Source organism: Chamaea fasciata, unplaced genomic scaffold (genome assembly GCF_029207755.1).
Source record: "Chamaea fasciata isolate MVZ Bird 193981 ecotype frontalis unplaced genomic scaffold, bChaFas1.0.hap1 SCAF_14, whole genome shotgun sequence".
In the NCBI taxonomy this organism is placed as follows: Eukaryota; Metazoa; Chordata; class Aves; order Passeriformes; family Sylviidae; genus Chamaea; species Chamaea fasciata.
The window spans coordinates 1071612-1086811 of record NW_027094099.1 but is presented as its reverse complement, the minus strand read 5'-3'; the positions used below and the strand labels follow the sequence as shown (position 1 = coordinate 1086811).

General features: G+C 42.0%; 1 protein-coding gene across 2 annotated transcripts in view; it reads left to right on the top strand.

Moving 5' to 3' along the window:
* The first annotated feature begins 946 nt into the window (after positions 1–946).
* Positions 947–15200, top strand: part of SCAPER (S-phase cyclin A associated protein in the ER) — a 140358-nt gene continuing 126104 nt past the window's right edge. Inside the window, exons 1-5 of one of the 2 annotated variants that reach the window (XM_066196170.1) lie at positions 947–963; positions 2753–2828; positions 5244–5361; positions 11169–11239; positions 14890–15087. In XM_066196170.1, coding sequence (XP_066052267.1) covers positions 2766–2828; positions 5244–5361; positions 11169–11239; positions 14890–15087 — 450 coding nt within the window. In that variant the 5' untranslated portion in view covers positions 947–963; positions 2753–2765. Of the gene's footprint in view, positions 964–2752; positions 2829–5243; positions 5362–10377; positions 10423–11168; positions 11240–14889; positions 15088–15200 lie in introns of those variants that run through there. The other variant, XM_066196171.1, reaches the window with a different exon arrangement.

The following is a 15200-nucleotide window of genomic DNA, read 5'->3' as shown; positions in this document are numbered from 1 at the left end:
AAACATGTCAGGCTGACAGCAGCCGAACATGAGCTGAATGTGAGGAGGGCAGGAAGGCTGATGGCACCAGGGCTGTACCAGCAATGGGGTGGCAGCAGGACCAGGGCAGTGACCATCTGTCCGTGCTGGGCACTGCTGATGCCACACCTCAGATCCTGGTGTCAATTTTGGGCCCCTCACGACAAGGAAGACACGGAGGGGCTGGAGTGTGTCCAGAGGAGAGGACGGAGCTGGGGAAGGGTCTGAAGCACCAGGAGTAGCCAAGGGAGCTGCAGGGGCTCAGCCTGGAGGAAAGGAGGCTCAGTGGGGCCCTGAGCTCTCCACAACTTACCGATAGGAGGTAAGGGTTGGTCTCTTCTCCCAGGTAATCGTGATAGGATGAGAGGGAACGGCCCCAAACTGCACCAGGGGAGATTTAGGTTGGACATCTGGAGGAATTTCTTCACAGAAACAGTGATTAGACATTGGAACAGGCTGTCCAGGGAGGTGGTGGAATCACTGTCCTTGCAGGTGCTTAAGGAAAGACTAGACATGGCACTTGGTGCCATGGTCCAGGTGAGAAGGTGGTGTTCGGTCATAGCTGGGATTCGATGATCTCAGAGGCCTTTTCCGACCTAATTGATTCTGTGACCGCCTCACAGCGTTTTCTCAGGGGCTGTGGGCAGCCTCGAGCTGGGCCTGCCAGAGGGGCCGCGGGAACCGCCTTCGCGGCGCCCTCAGGCTGGGGCGAGGTGAGGGCAGCGCCTCACCGGCGGGGGCGGGCATGAGGCGGGAGGGGGCGGGTGGAAGGTGTGGGGCAGGTGAGGGCAAGGTGAGGGCACGGCCGGCATCGGCGGGCGCCGCGCATGCGCGGGCCGGGCGGGCGGGGCCGGCCGGCGGCGGGCGGGCGGGCGGGGCCGGCGGGGCGATGACGTCAGCGCGGAGGGACGCGCGCGGGCGGGACGGCGCGGCGCGGCGGAGAGCGTGAGTGGCCGGCGCGCGGGCCCGGCGCGAGCGGGCAGCGCGCGGGAGGCGCGGGCAAGATGGCGGCGGGCCGGCCTCAGCTCCCCTCAGCCCCGCAGCCGCGGGCGCCGCCCCGGCGGGCGGCTCCGCCACACGGCTCGGCGAGACGGGGCAGGGACAGCCTGGTTGCTACAGGCGACCGGGAGCGGTGGGTGTGGGTCAGGCCGTGCCGTGAGGGGGACGCGGGCTGTCCGTGTGAGGCAGCCCCTCCCGTCGTTCCCGCACTGCCTGTGCGGAGACTCGGGCTCAGCCCCAGGGGGATCCCGGTGCTTGTGGTCCCGTCGGTCCTTTGGGCTGTACAGGCCCACCCATCCGGAGTGGGAGTCGTGTGTGGGGGGGAGAGGCACCGGCGCTGAGGAAATTCACTGTGAACTCGTATAAAATGCCACATGATGTGTGACTATTTGCATCTTAGAAACTAGTAATGTCGTTCATGGCGTAAAACCCCGTTCTTCCTTTGCTGTCAGAGACAAGATCACGGTTGACAGCGCAGTAGGTCTCGCAGTGTACTCAGGGTCTGTCTTCTCTATGCAGTTCTCTAAATACAGATCTTTATTTCTTCTTTACTTCCAAATGAACTGCACCACTGGAAAGTACGTGGATCCTCATGTTTTCTCCTCAAATTTATATGCCAGTTCAATGAGCTTTTATTATCCCTCGATTGCAGTCACGTTAGTTTGGTGTACAAAACATGTTTTCTAAGATGCTTCAGTGTTTGAAGACTCAGTGGTAGATCTGTTCTGATGGCTGAAATGATGCAGAAGTACAGTCTTTGTTTTCAGAACTCAGCTTCCTTCATCCAGCTGCGGAACATTTTGGTTTGTATGGGTTTTGTAGGTTGTCTTAAGGCATACAGACATCTGTGGGCTTCTTGACACAGGCTGGGCTGTATCCTTTAGAAAATTCAGCAATTTATGTAGTGTGTGAACAAGTGAACAGCCTGCTTAAAGCAGTGTCTTTCATGGTAAAGGCCAATAAAATCTGTTTTGGGTCTGATTAAAGGTTAATTTTGGTTTTTTACCTGATTTTTGGATAATTTAGAAACATCTTTAATTTCCATTTAGCATCCAGTTCTCCAGACAAGTAAGATTAGACTGTTTGCTCTTGAATCAGCAGCTGTTTAGAATTTATCAGCCTTAAAGGCAAGAATTTATTTCAGAATTGTTAACAGCGTCCTGGAAATTTGTGATAAATCTATAAATATTTACGCCTGTGCACTTTCTTTATTTGTGGCAATGGTTCTGTGTTACAGTTGCATAAAATATTCACCTTGTTAGAGCTGGCTTGTACAGGAGCCTTCACATCTTCAAAGAGAACAGAAGTTTCAGTTTTGTTTTGCTTCATCAGTAATTAGCTGATGCTGATTGTTAGTGCATGTCTGATTCATTTTTCATTTTGAACTGATAACCAGCTTGCCCAGTTCTCTGTCACAGCAAAGATTATTCTGCTTGCATCACTGTTCAAGAGCAGTCCATGCAGTGATTTCTTGGAAAGTTTTGGTAGTTGTTGTACTGTTTACTGTCTGACAGTATAAAATTACATTTTTCTGTAGTGTCAGTCTCATTTTGTTTTCTTCTTGGACTTATGGCTGTTTTTAGTATGGAGCAATGCCAACACTTTACAAATAAAATTACCTTCTGACAACCTTACTGTGTTCATCTGATGTCCATGACCTAAATACTGCCAGCAAGCTGAAAGTAGTCTTAGGAGTGGTTTAAGGTAAAACAATTAATTGCATTTTTTGACACAGGTATGAAAACTCAATGGGGTCGTCCAAAAATGTGATAAGTGAGCCTGTTGATGCAGAGGAAGGCTGTAACATGATGGTAAGACATTCACCAACTATGACACTGTATGGTAGAGTGTTTTTTCAAGAGCAAGAAAAACAAATTTTTCATGTTGGGAGTCGTTCATAAATCAGTACATTTGTACCCTCGATGAAGGTATTGATTCTAGGAGCTTAATATCTGTTACTCATTAACACTGTGGGGAGGAACTTTCAAAAAGGGATTTTACGGTGGAATAATTTGAGCATTTCTTCCGTTTTGAGTGATTTCTAGTTGTGTTAGTGTGTGGGCTTTTTTGCTTTCATTCTTTTTCAGCTGACTCCCATTTTCAGCTGCTTTCATCCAACCTGTCCTGTAGTGTAAGACCTTAATGTTTGGTTACACTTAACAGGGTGATGTTCTTAGGAGGAGCTGAATTAATTTTCTTTGGGAATGCAGTGGATGAAACTGGTCGGTGTGTTTACATCAATATATTTATGTCTATGAACATCATTAAAAATCCTCCTAAAAGGTCCTTTAGTATTTGTAGCCATGGAAAGAAGCAGGCTGAGGAGTTTCTGGTCCCTCCTTTTGCCTAAGGGCTGATTGTATCCGGAGCATGTGGTAGAAGGTAACTTTGGATAGCTGAGTGCAAATAGCAGGATTCAGGCTGAGGGAGCAGTCAAAACCCAGGTGTCAGTGTCACTTGTGTGAGGGAGGGGACTGCAGTGAGGTCTGTCAAATGAGGATTCTGTTCATTCCCACCCTTGGCCTTTGGCACAGCGATGTTCACTCCTCAGTGGCTGTGCAGCTCCTCACTGCTGACTCGTGTTTGGGCCTCCCTCAGGACTTTGTTGGGGTATTTTCATTCATGTCCAGGTTACAGAGGTGAGAATTTTAACTTAGGCTCTAGTTTCATTTTACAAAATACCTTGAAATGTCATGATGAGACATTTATTGTTTCCTTTTAAGCTTTTCTGGCTTGTCTAAAAGTAGATAATTTAGAAAGTTAGTTTGTTGTGGACTAATGCAAAGTTTTACACTCACGCCATTAAGCAGCAAGGGATTAAAAACCCAAACCAAACTTGCTACAGCAGAAATGGTCACTCTTATTAAAATTCCTAGCAAGAATATGCAATTAGTTGTATAGAGTAAGGATAGACTAGAACCAGTTCTGTACAGGTTCTGGAGTTTTTATGTGCTTTATTTAAATTGCTTTGGGACAATGTATGTAGTTTTCTGTTTTCCAAAACTTCACAGATACAGCAGTGCTGTTTTTTCCCTTGTTGTGTTGTCCGGTCATGTCTCTGGGCAGGTCTGTGAAGCACTAGATGGCACAGTGTCACTTCCAAACAGGCACTGAAAACATCTGGATGAGAGAAACCCAAGTTAAAGACTATTAGACTAGCATTAAAGTAAAAGGAGTTTCTCATTTGTGTTGTGATTCCCACTCCCTAAATAAATTCTAGCCACTCATCTGCTATATTTGTTTTTAGTGTAATTTTACTGTATTTTCTTTCTAAAGATGTAGAAGTGGTTGCAGGCTTGAGCCATATGATGGTAAGAATGAAAGGAGGAAAAATGTACCTCCTGATTACTCCTACAGAAAATCAGTCTATTCATGCCTAAAGTAATAGTTAGGTTTATTTTAGTTCTTTGTGGTTAAGTTTGCCAGTGTTTAAAGCTCATGTGGTCAGCAAATGGATGCTATCACAGTACCAAAGTTTCTCATAGTTTGGCTTGTTGCAAATTATTTTCTGAGGATTAACTTCCCTACACTGTAGAAGAGGCAAGATTTTATCTGATTGACATCTGTCAGTTGATGCAATTACTTCTTAATGTATTTGGTTTTGAATGTCTTGTGATGGTGCATTTTACAAGTGCAAAGAACTGTGTTTATTAGGTAAATGAAGTGCGTCCCCAGTGTCTCTTATTCTGTCTCTGAGTGGCTGCAGCTTTGTAGTAATATCCCATCACAGTTGCCAGGACATACTTTCTAGGTTCTTGTCTTCTCAGTGAGAGACCTGGGCTGTTATACATGTTTCAGATGGTTCCCATACAGCTCATGCCTTTCTCCAGGCTCTCACCAATCAGCCAACACATGTATTTTGGTCTCCTGCAGCCTTTAGCTTGTATAATTAGTTCTAATTGACACAGGGCAATTAAAACGTTTGTGAAGTCTGCTGTGATGCTCCAGCAGCGTTGACCAGCAATTACGTGGAAGTGATGTGGTCTAAACATACTCGTATTGAGGGCTGGGTAGTAACTCCCATGACATGCTGGTGAATATATCTGCTTCTATGCAGAAAAATGGGGATGGAAATGGATGCATAGACCTGTTTCAGATATTTGAGGAAAATTCAGCACCTGTGCACCCCACTTTGGATGGTGTAACCACATACTGGATGGAATTAGCATGTCAAACCAAAAGATTTCTCTTTCTTGTGTGCCCATCCATGTATTCCTTGTTCTCAGGCTTCTTTCCAACGCTCCAACAGCCACGACAAAGTGAGGAAAATAGTGGCAGAGGAGGGACGGACAGCACGGAACCTGATTGCCTGGAGCGTCCCACTGGAAAACAAGGAAGATGATGGTATGTGTTTAGCAGTCTTCCTCCAGGTCTTTGCCCTTCCAGTTCTCTGGCAACTGGAATTGCTCATCTGGAAATATTCTCCTTACGTGGAATTTGTCTGTTTAAAAATGTTCTGTTTAGCATACATAGTATAATTTAGAAGGTTTTTTTTTTTCCCAAAATGTCCCTTGCAGTTGGCAGATGACTTTATAAAACCTTCCAGTGACAGATTAAAAACTATTTTGTCTGCAAGTCACATCTAAGACCGTTTTCTTCTGCCGAGATTGTCAAGATAGTTGTGTAATACAATGATGTTGTCCTAAAGTGATCTCTTGTAACTGGGGAATTCAGAATTGTAGGGATGACTTAGAACAATCTAACAAATTGCTCTCTGTGTTCTAAAACAAAGAAATTTGGAAGGTTTTTTTGGGATCACTTCAGCTTTGGTAAATGCCGATGAAGAATCTCTAAAAAAGGGCATTTGTGGGGACAACTTTCTGTAATGCAAGTCCTCATTAATACTCTCTTGTGGCATGATGACTTAAGGAGCCAGGAACTGACTTTTATTATTACCCTACTCAAGCTGTTCCAGATGTCTGAATGCTACTTTTGAGAACTTCATCTCAAATATTTTTGTAGCTGCATGTCCCTGTCCAGGTGCTGCAGCTTTTGAGTGTCTAAAAGTAAAATTTTTTATGCTGTGAAGATGGTTGAACATGGGAACCATCTGCCTTGAAAAACTGTGGGCATCATCTTCCTTGGAGAGGCTCAAAAGCTGCCTGGACATAGCTCCGGGCAGCCTGGAGGTTGAGCTAGAAGGATCTCTAGAGGCTCCTTCCAAGCTCAGCTGTTCTGTGGTTCTGCCAGTGGCAAAGATATTTCTGACAAATGTTAGGTCTTAAGTTGCGAGGTAGTTCACCCTGTGTCTGATGCTAAGTGGAAACTGTCTTTAAGCAGAATAGAATTGGTGCCCAAAGTATTTCCAGGTTCCAAATTACACTTCTGGGGAAGGTAGTGATAAGAGTGTGCGTGTGGTAAAGGAACATACAGGGTATTTCTAGCAGTATTTTTGTGCAACTTTGGGGTTGATTCACTTCTTGTGTCAAGTGTCTGTTATGTTTTAATACTACCTTGCTTGTAATATTATTTTAGAAACTTCAAGACTTTTTCCTTAAAAATGATTGTGAGTTGTAGATGAATGTTCTGACAATTTTGGCTAAACCATGATAAATAAATGTAAAAGTGAATTTTTAGCTTTCATTAAATAGTAGTTATGTACAGTAATTAAAATCCAAGGAGCTGTATTCATTTCCTTCTTTTGGTTGTGTTAGCCTCACTGTAATTTTTAAACTTTGTCAGCGGTGCTTTCTTGTTAAAATTTCTTACAATTAAATTACATGCTGACCTTTTTGCACAATGCAAAGGATCTGATGGTTATTGCCTGATGGAAAATTCCCTGTGAAAAGGAACTTGTGGTTAGTGAAAGTGGCATGGAAGGTGTTGATGTCGGTGTCAATGAGCTCTGGTTCATTTTGTGCTGCTCCTTCCATATGTGCAGTGTCCCTGAGGGATGATACAGCAATATTATGGGTTAGGACAGTTCTAACTTGTTCAGGGGTTGTATAAATCAGGCCAAAGGTTCAGGGTGCCTGAGCCAATCCTGCCACTCTTCTGTACAAACCAGAATTTTGTCTTTGGGCAGTTTCTTCTGCTTCTAGTGTTCAGAGGTATTGATTTAGCAGCACCAGTGTGTGATTTAATGTTTTAAATTATATACTGTTATTTATAATGAGATTTTTTTTCCAGACACAGTGAAGGTATGAGTAAATTTTTATTACTAGGAGTAGTGTTATGGATTAATTAAAATGCTGAATTCACCTTTTCCATTTGTATGCTTTTTCTATTTCCTTGAGAAATTGTGTGCTTATATTCTTCTTCTCATTTTTCCTCTTGCTCTGAAAGACTTGTATATTTTATATAGCACACAAAGATAAAAGAGAAATGAAAACCTTCTGATTCCGTTCTGTAAATATATAGTTCCTGCCAGTAAGGAGTATTTCCTTAAAAAGGAAAGGGATTTCTGGAATGGCAGGTGATACGTCTGTTGTGTGTTTTGCAGCAGTGTGCAGCCCAGTTATGTCAGATCTGAAATTCTAATTATGATTACAGATCAGTGCCATGACAAAATCCCAGGCATGGATGGTGGTGATAGTCTAGAAGAGACAGTGACTGTTAACACTCTTCAGCCACTGAAATTCAAATTCTCCTTCACAGAATTCAGTAATACACAGCAGATTCTGTTGGATAAACTAATCACCGATATCGTTGACTTGGTGTTTTAGGAGTCCTGAAACTGACAAATTCACTATTCTGGTATTCTGTCTCCAGAATGGAATTGCATTCCAGGCCTGCAGCTGCCCATCACCAATTGCAGTCATGTTTCATGTTGCTTTTGCCCACCTTGGAAAGCTGTGAGCATTCCAAAGGAGGGTTGGTTTTTTTTTTTCCCCGTAATTATTTCACATGCCTAGAATGGAATTTGAGGGACTGAATGCAGGTAAGCAGCTACACACAAATCTTATTACAAAACCATAGGTATTATTTTAGCAACAGTTAAAACCTTTCAGAGGCTTGACATTTAAATGTTAGTAGATGGTAAGATACCTTTTTAAGTTTGAGATGCGTAGAAAAATTGGAAAATCTTGTATTTGTGACTGTTCCCTTCTTATTTCCTATTTGTTTAAAATCACCTGGGCTCTTGCCATATAGAATTCATTTGCAGATTAAGCATTTCAGAGTAAGGAAACGTATTTTACTGGTTGAAAACTACCTGGCACAGTCTGGGGAACCTTCAGCATCTTCCACTGTTTTAGCAAGAGCCTGCTGCAGAAAATAAGTTTTGTAGGTTGGGATCCAAGTCTGGAACTTGTCTCTTTTTGGCCATGTGAGGAACTGTGGGAGTCCTGACTGTCCACACTGTGTGTGAGCCCTTGCAGCACGGGTCTGATGGGAGCTGGCAGAATGTTGTGTGAAGGAAGGCGGATTCCTTAAGGGTCGTAAGTTTCAAACCTTGAATTTCACTGGAATGAATGGCAGTCCAGTCTAATGCAGGCAGATGAATATAGGGCCATTATATTTTGGATGAGACACTGACAGTAATTTATAAAAGTAATTTTGTGCAAAATTATCTGGAGGTAAGGAAACGTGGAGAATTTTGGTTCCATCCATGCTTGAAGGCAGTCATTTCCCCAGATCCTTAGCATTGCAGAGTTAGAAAAATAGCATCGACTGTGCTCTGCAAACTTGTAAGAAGATGTGGCTCATTATAGGATTAGAAACTTCAGTGTGCTCCCTCAGTTGAAAATGATCATTTCTGCTGGGGGTGTGATGATGAATGGTGTCAAAGACATTGAAACAACACGTGCAGTTGATCTCTGCCATAGACAGGACAGAAATGAGGGCTGCAATTAACTACTAAATGTAAAGGCAATTCCCACATTTCCCATACCAGTAAAACTATCCGAAAGAGAGAGGTGGGTGGGATGGTTGTTGGGTAAAAGATAGCTTTTGAAAATAGGTTATTGGTGGGGGAGTTTGGCAGGTATTGCACCTCAGCTTTTTAGACAGGAAAACGTCACAAATCATAAACCCTGTGTGCTTCATATGTAAACCCCAGACAGGGAGGAAATGGAGTTCCAGTGTAAAATATGGCTGTAGCTCCTCCAGTGCTGTGAAACTTTGATATTTCATGTATTTCACATGGGCAACTTAATAGCTAAAGGAGATGATCTTCTTGGGTCACAACTGTTCTCTCCTTACAATTCAGTAAATTGCTAGCAGGGGGTGCTGGTCAGGTGTCACTGAGGTCTGTGCATCTCTTAGCAATGCCAGCATGGTGTGGTGACACACCAGTTGCCCTGAACAGCCACTGAGCAGTGCTGCCACTGCTTGGGAGTGTAGAGGGACAAAAGCAGAAATAATCTTCTAATTACCAGAGCCATTATTGTAAGAAAAGGAATAAGAGAGCTTGAAAATGGGGTTACTGCTGAAATGCAAAGTTTTCTGGCCTACACACCTAAAGCTAGTTCTTGGCCCACACTATATTAATAAAGTTTAGAAAACTGGCTATTTGCATCTAAATGTCTGCCCCATATAGGGAAGTGCCTGGAAACTTGCTTTTGTCTTTAGAAGGGACTTGTTCACACATTTCACAGATCTTAGATGATGGATTGTTATTCTGGATTTTACAGAATCTAAAGAGTCTACAGCCTGATGTATTCCTCTGCCCCTTTTTAACTTTAGTGTACCCATATTTATGGCAAACTTTTCACTGTGCAAGTCGTTTATGCCATTGCCTTCAAAACCTTGTCCTTGCAGAATGTAAATCACAGCAGAAGAGAGACTTGGGTGATTGAAATACTTCTGTTATCAGAAATCTGCTGTGGAATTATTCCCCAGTTCAAGTTTTTAGTGACTAGGAAGGTTTTATACATGCAGTAGCTGAATGATTGGTTTTTTTCCCTGAATGCTGCTAAATTGAGTTCAATATATTAGTTTATGCCTGTTTTTTGGCTAATGTAGCATTTAAAAAATGAATTATCAAGCAAATAATTTTAAATTTGTTTTAAATTAAAAGCCCTGCTGCCTGGAATAGCCAGTGATGCAAACCAGCTGTACAACTGCTTGATTAAGACAGGTTTGCAGCTGCTTTACATAACCAGTGCAGTGTAAAACAGCTGGGCTGCATTTGGGAATTTGGCCTCAGAACTGTTAAAAACTCAGCTGGACAATTCTGAAATTTAAGAATGATCTCCATGGTCTAGGGAGGACTGTATTCAACTAATGCACTGATTTGCTTGGCTTCATCCAGCTAAATAATCTTGAAACTTCTCTTTGGAAGTAATCTGTGCTAAAGAAAACTCTGGCCATAGTTGCTGTTGTGTCTTAGCTTGCTTACTTTTTTGGTAATTGGATCCTATGATTTTCATGCTGTGCAAGTATAGATACTTGGAGGAATTTTATTTTTTTTTTTTTTTACATTACCCCTTAGCAAATCTCAAAGATTAAGTGCAAACAGATCAGGTTGGTCTAGGCTAACACAGATTTTTCTATGCAAAGATAACTCTAACTCACTTAATTGCCACCACTGCAGCACTGAGACTGGAATCACCTCTTCTGACTGGGGGAATTTAAACTGATTTTGGAGGCACAGTTGCTAAAGTCACTTTGTATAAGCAGTGAAGGAAGACAGGTGTGTTTGAGAAGGGATTTCAGGTCTTAAGGAGACTGACTTATGTTCTGTGAATGCTTTTCTCTCTTCCTTTGGCTGCCTAAAATGTTGATGAACTAAATCCTGACCTAAGTTCTGTTTTTTTTCCCATCTTTCTTTGCAGAACAGTTCTAGAAGAACTAAACCATTACATTTGATTTTCCTAACAAATATATTTCTTGTTTTAATTCTGTAATGGCTGATTGAGCAATCATTCAAAAGCAGACTTCTTAAAATTTATATAGAAAACTAGTGTCATATTTGACAAGTCGATTGTGATGATATTATTTTTAGAGGCACTGAGAACTCAAAGCTTACCTTTGTTTAATGAGGTCTGTATAGTCTTGCCTTTCTTTTATTTTTTTCATTTCCCAATGTTTTCTGGCATTATCCACATTCTAAACAGTGGAATATATATTTCGAATATAAAATTTGCCAAACCTCTTAACTCAGAAATTGTGCCCCTCTCAGTACATTGCAAGATGAGATATGTGCATTTGAGAGTGCTCTATTTAATTAAAATCATTATTGTTGATTAAAACAGTTGCTTCTCCCGCAGGAAAATCGAAATGGCAATCTGGTGGAAAAACGAAAAGGGTGACTCAAGGAACACACAAGACTGCGAAACAGGTATCTGCTCATTTTTTATTGGGCCATAAAGTTGATGACATAACACTGTTTTTCTGTGAGATCACTGATATATTGTTGGCTGATTAATACTTCTCTGAAACTGTGCATACATTGTATTTTTAAAGTGTATGAGTTTCAAAATCAAGTATTCAGAAGTTTAAATTGCCGGAATTCAGGCTGTCTTCCTCAGCTTTTCCTTTTGGCACTTCCCAGCCTCTGCACACATGACTTATTGTCATTGAAGTTATTTTAAGGAAAGTGCTGTTCAATAAAATGATATAGGGTATTCTTCCTATAATTATGCTGCTTAAACAAGGGCTGCCTTTCTTCCCAATTTCTAATTAAAGGAAAGTTCTTGACCTTAGTGGCTCAAGTCAGTATATCTTAATTTGGAAAAAAGTCCAGGTGAGTAAAATTTCTAAGAGTTAGAACTGGAAAACAAGTTTGAATGAGAATTGTAATGAAGAAACTGCTCCTGTTTTTATTCAGTTTTATTTTTTTTTTCTCTGTGAATGACAGCCTTTATTGCATTGATAAAGTAACACCTCAATCTTTCCTCATATTTAATACTTTTAACCACTGTTTTTCTTTGATTTATGGATTTAGCCATTAGTACAGCTTTAGCCATTTAATACTTTGGGGCAGCCTGTCAGGATTTGGTAATAAAGCATATGGGAGATGTTATTCTTTGAAAAAAGAACCAACGTTCCACTTCCATAGCGGTGTATTTGCATCTTTAAACAGAGGCATGTTCCTTTCCCAGTTTAGTTTCCCGGCTGTTACCCTTGTGCTGTCCCCTCCTGCCCTGCTGCTGCTGTCCCCTCCTGCCCTGCTGCTGTCCCCCACACACTGCTGCATTCCAGACACGGCGTGTGCTGCTTCTCCTGCTGCGGCAGCCGCAGTGGCAGTGCTGCAGCTGAGGTTCCCTCTCAGGGTTTGCCCTGGGAGAGCAGTGTGCAGTTTGGGTTCTGACCTGGGCACTGTGTGAACACTGAGCTCTCAGCAGAGTGCGTGGCTGCTGCTCAGTGTGGGGTTGCTGTACTAAAGCTCCTGTTGGCACAGTGCATCCCTGGTGGCCTCAGTTAAGGTTTGAACACTGCTGAGTGTCTGTGCATCTTGGCATCTCAGTTTGGCATTCTGCACTATTATTTCTGCTGCTTTTCAGACACTGGATACTGCTGTAATTGGTGGCTTTTTTGGCTTAGTTTTGTTGAGCTTTCACTTTTAATTTTCCTTTACACATGAATGGGCCACTAATCTCAAGAAAATAAACTTACGAGAGCTGTTTCATATGATCTTACTGACCTCACCTTCCTTTCACCAGGGTGCTGGCAAATACACATTCAATAAATTTTGGCATCCCAAGAGTATAAATATACATTGCATACTTTCCACTAGTCCAAGGCAAGTTGGTGAAACAACCAAATTAAAAAACACCAAGAGAGATTCAGTTTTAATGTCACTTTCATCATCCATGCTGGGTTACTTGGGATGTAAGAAGTGATATTCCTATGTCTGTTAACCTTAAAAGTATATAAGCTGCATCTTCTGCAGCTGAAGATTTGAACTATTGCTGCAAGCTAAAATATTTTTTCTAGTAACAAACCACCAACTTAATGCTAACCTGCTTGTGTGTAGTGTTTACAATAAATCAGGTAGGTGAGAGGGTTGTCTCCTTTCAAAGGTCTTCTGCTGGAACACTGGTAGCTGTAAATGTTGCTTAGGTTTTACTGAGACCCTGAAATCTGCTTCCAGGAGAATAGTGGAACTGCCGTGACTTGCAGAGCCTACACATGGTGCTTTCTTCACTGTAACATGGCTGACAGATAAGAGAGAAGATAAACGGATGCCAAATACAGCAGATGGATAACATTTATTGCTAAATATCAAAACATATTCCATGACATTGTCTTTTGAAGATAGGTTTGAAAATGTGTCTTTCAAATAGTGGGAATTATGCACATTTCCCATTCCAAAACAACTGATCCTTTATATCAACAGTATTATCTGAAGGACTGTAAACCTAATCACATTTTATAAACATAGGCAGCAACAGGTAGCGCTGTTATTTTAATGTAATTATTTATGATTCTGTGGTTGTGTTTGCATTACTATAAACCATAGTTTCAAGGAGCTATAAATTAGCCAGTATATAAGCTTTGCTTTAAATGTTTTTACACAAGGCCTCAGCCTGGGAGCATCTTGTCTCCCAGCAGTTTAAGAGGTGACTTGTGTAATGTAAGAAAAAGAAACCCTTCTGAAATTGCTGTTCCTTGGTTTTTATGCCATGCATCTTTCTGAGCATGACTCTCGTGCATACATTAACTGGAGTTCATCTGAAGTACACTTGGAGCACTTGGAGATATATGTAAGGGTAGCAGAGATGGTGGTGTGATTGTAGTAAATCAGGTGCCCATTCTTCTGCCTCTTAGAGAAAAATTAGCATCTCACCACAAACACAGGTGAGAGCATAACCATTGGAACAGCACTGTGTCTCCCTCCCTAACTGCAAAGTGGAATTTGCTTAATGATGTGTGGTACAGGACAAAAACGCTTGAATCTCAGCCAATTGTTTGGAAAATGACACTGTTTCTAGTTAGTGATTAGATATCCTAATTATAAATGCTGTGTAGTGTCATGTGTGATGTTGTTTGATTGTTCTTACTCAGTCACCAGAGTAGAGCATTTAGAATGGGATTTTGCATTAATCCCTGCAAGAGTACTCCTGTAAGAATTGATGTGTTGGAGATACATGCCTCAGTGGACCAGTGCATCAAAACTACGTTAAAGGTGCTATTAAATACATGAATGAAAAAAGCCAACCCAAAGCAGACTACCTAAACAGGTAGCTAAAACCTCCATCACGAAATAGCACACAGTTGGGTGTCACTTGGTGTTTACTGGGGTGCTTGTCCACTGGCTATGGAGTGCACAAGCATATGGTGGCAACATTTTACAGTTTGTTTTCTACTGTGGGAGAGAATTTCAGATTCAATAAGGGCAGTGTCATGGAACCAAGTGGTGATTTGGTATTTTTAGCCAAATAGGTGTGCGTCAGAACCCTTTGGAATATCCTACACACCCATCCCATTTAGCATGTTGACTGTCCCCTGCACCTGTGCAGCAAAGCAGGACTGGGTCGGTTTAGTCTGTGTTTCAGGGTGAGCCACATCAGCATTTCACTGGCATTAGCATGTATTAGCGTGGTGGTTTAAAAACAGCCATGTCATATGTAATGTCTAGGTGATAGAATTTCCCTGTGGTGGAATATTGCTGGTATGTTTATTAGTAAAATGCTCTTTTCACCTCTGGAGAAACGCATCTGTCAGAATAAGTAATCCGGGATATGTAATTAGAAAATGTATCTTTCCAGTGTGCTGAGAGGCAGAGAGCATCCAGTACTGTTGTGGAATGCAAAGATTATAACTGTCAAAGAAACATAATCTAGTTAAACATAGGTGCTGCCTATATTTAAGAAAGTGTGTGTTAAAAAACTCAAGTCAGTGCAATGATGGAGTCATCTTCAGTGCGGAAGTTCTTGTTTACAGGTGTTTCAATATGCTGATAAAAGTTATGTGGCACAGAAACCCAACATCTTAGCATACTTATGTTTGTTGTTCTCCTTTCCCCTTGTACCTTCTTGTTTTCAGAACACCTCCTTGGACTGTAAATTAACAGCAGCAGGAGCTGGAGACAAAAGCTTTGACAAAAGCCCCACCAAAACCAGGCAGCCTCGGAAGGTGGATCTGCGGGCTCGGTACTGGGCGTTTCTCTTTGACAACCTCCGGCGGGCGGTTGATGAAATCTACGTCACCTGTGAATCAGATCAGAGCGTGGTGGAATGCAAGGTAATGCTCCCGCTGTTCTTTGCCTAGCTGCCTTCTATCTGGCTTTTTTATATTTTAGAGAAATGGCAAATGAGGAATTAGAGCTTCAGAGACATGTTACTTTTTCATTTCTA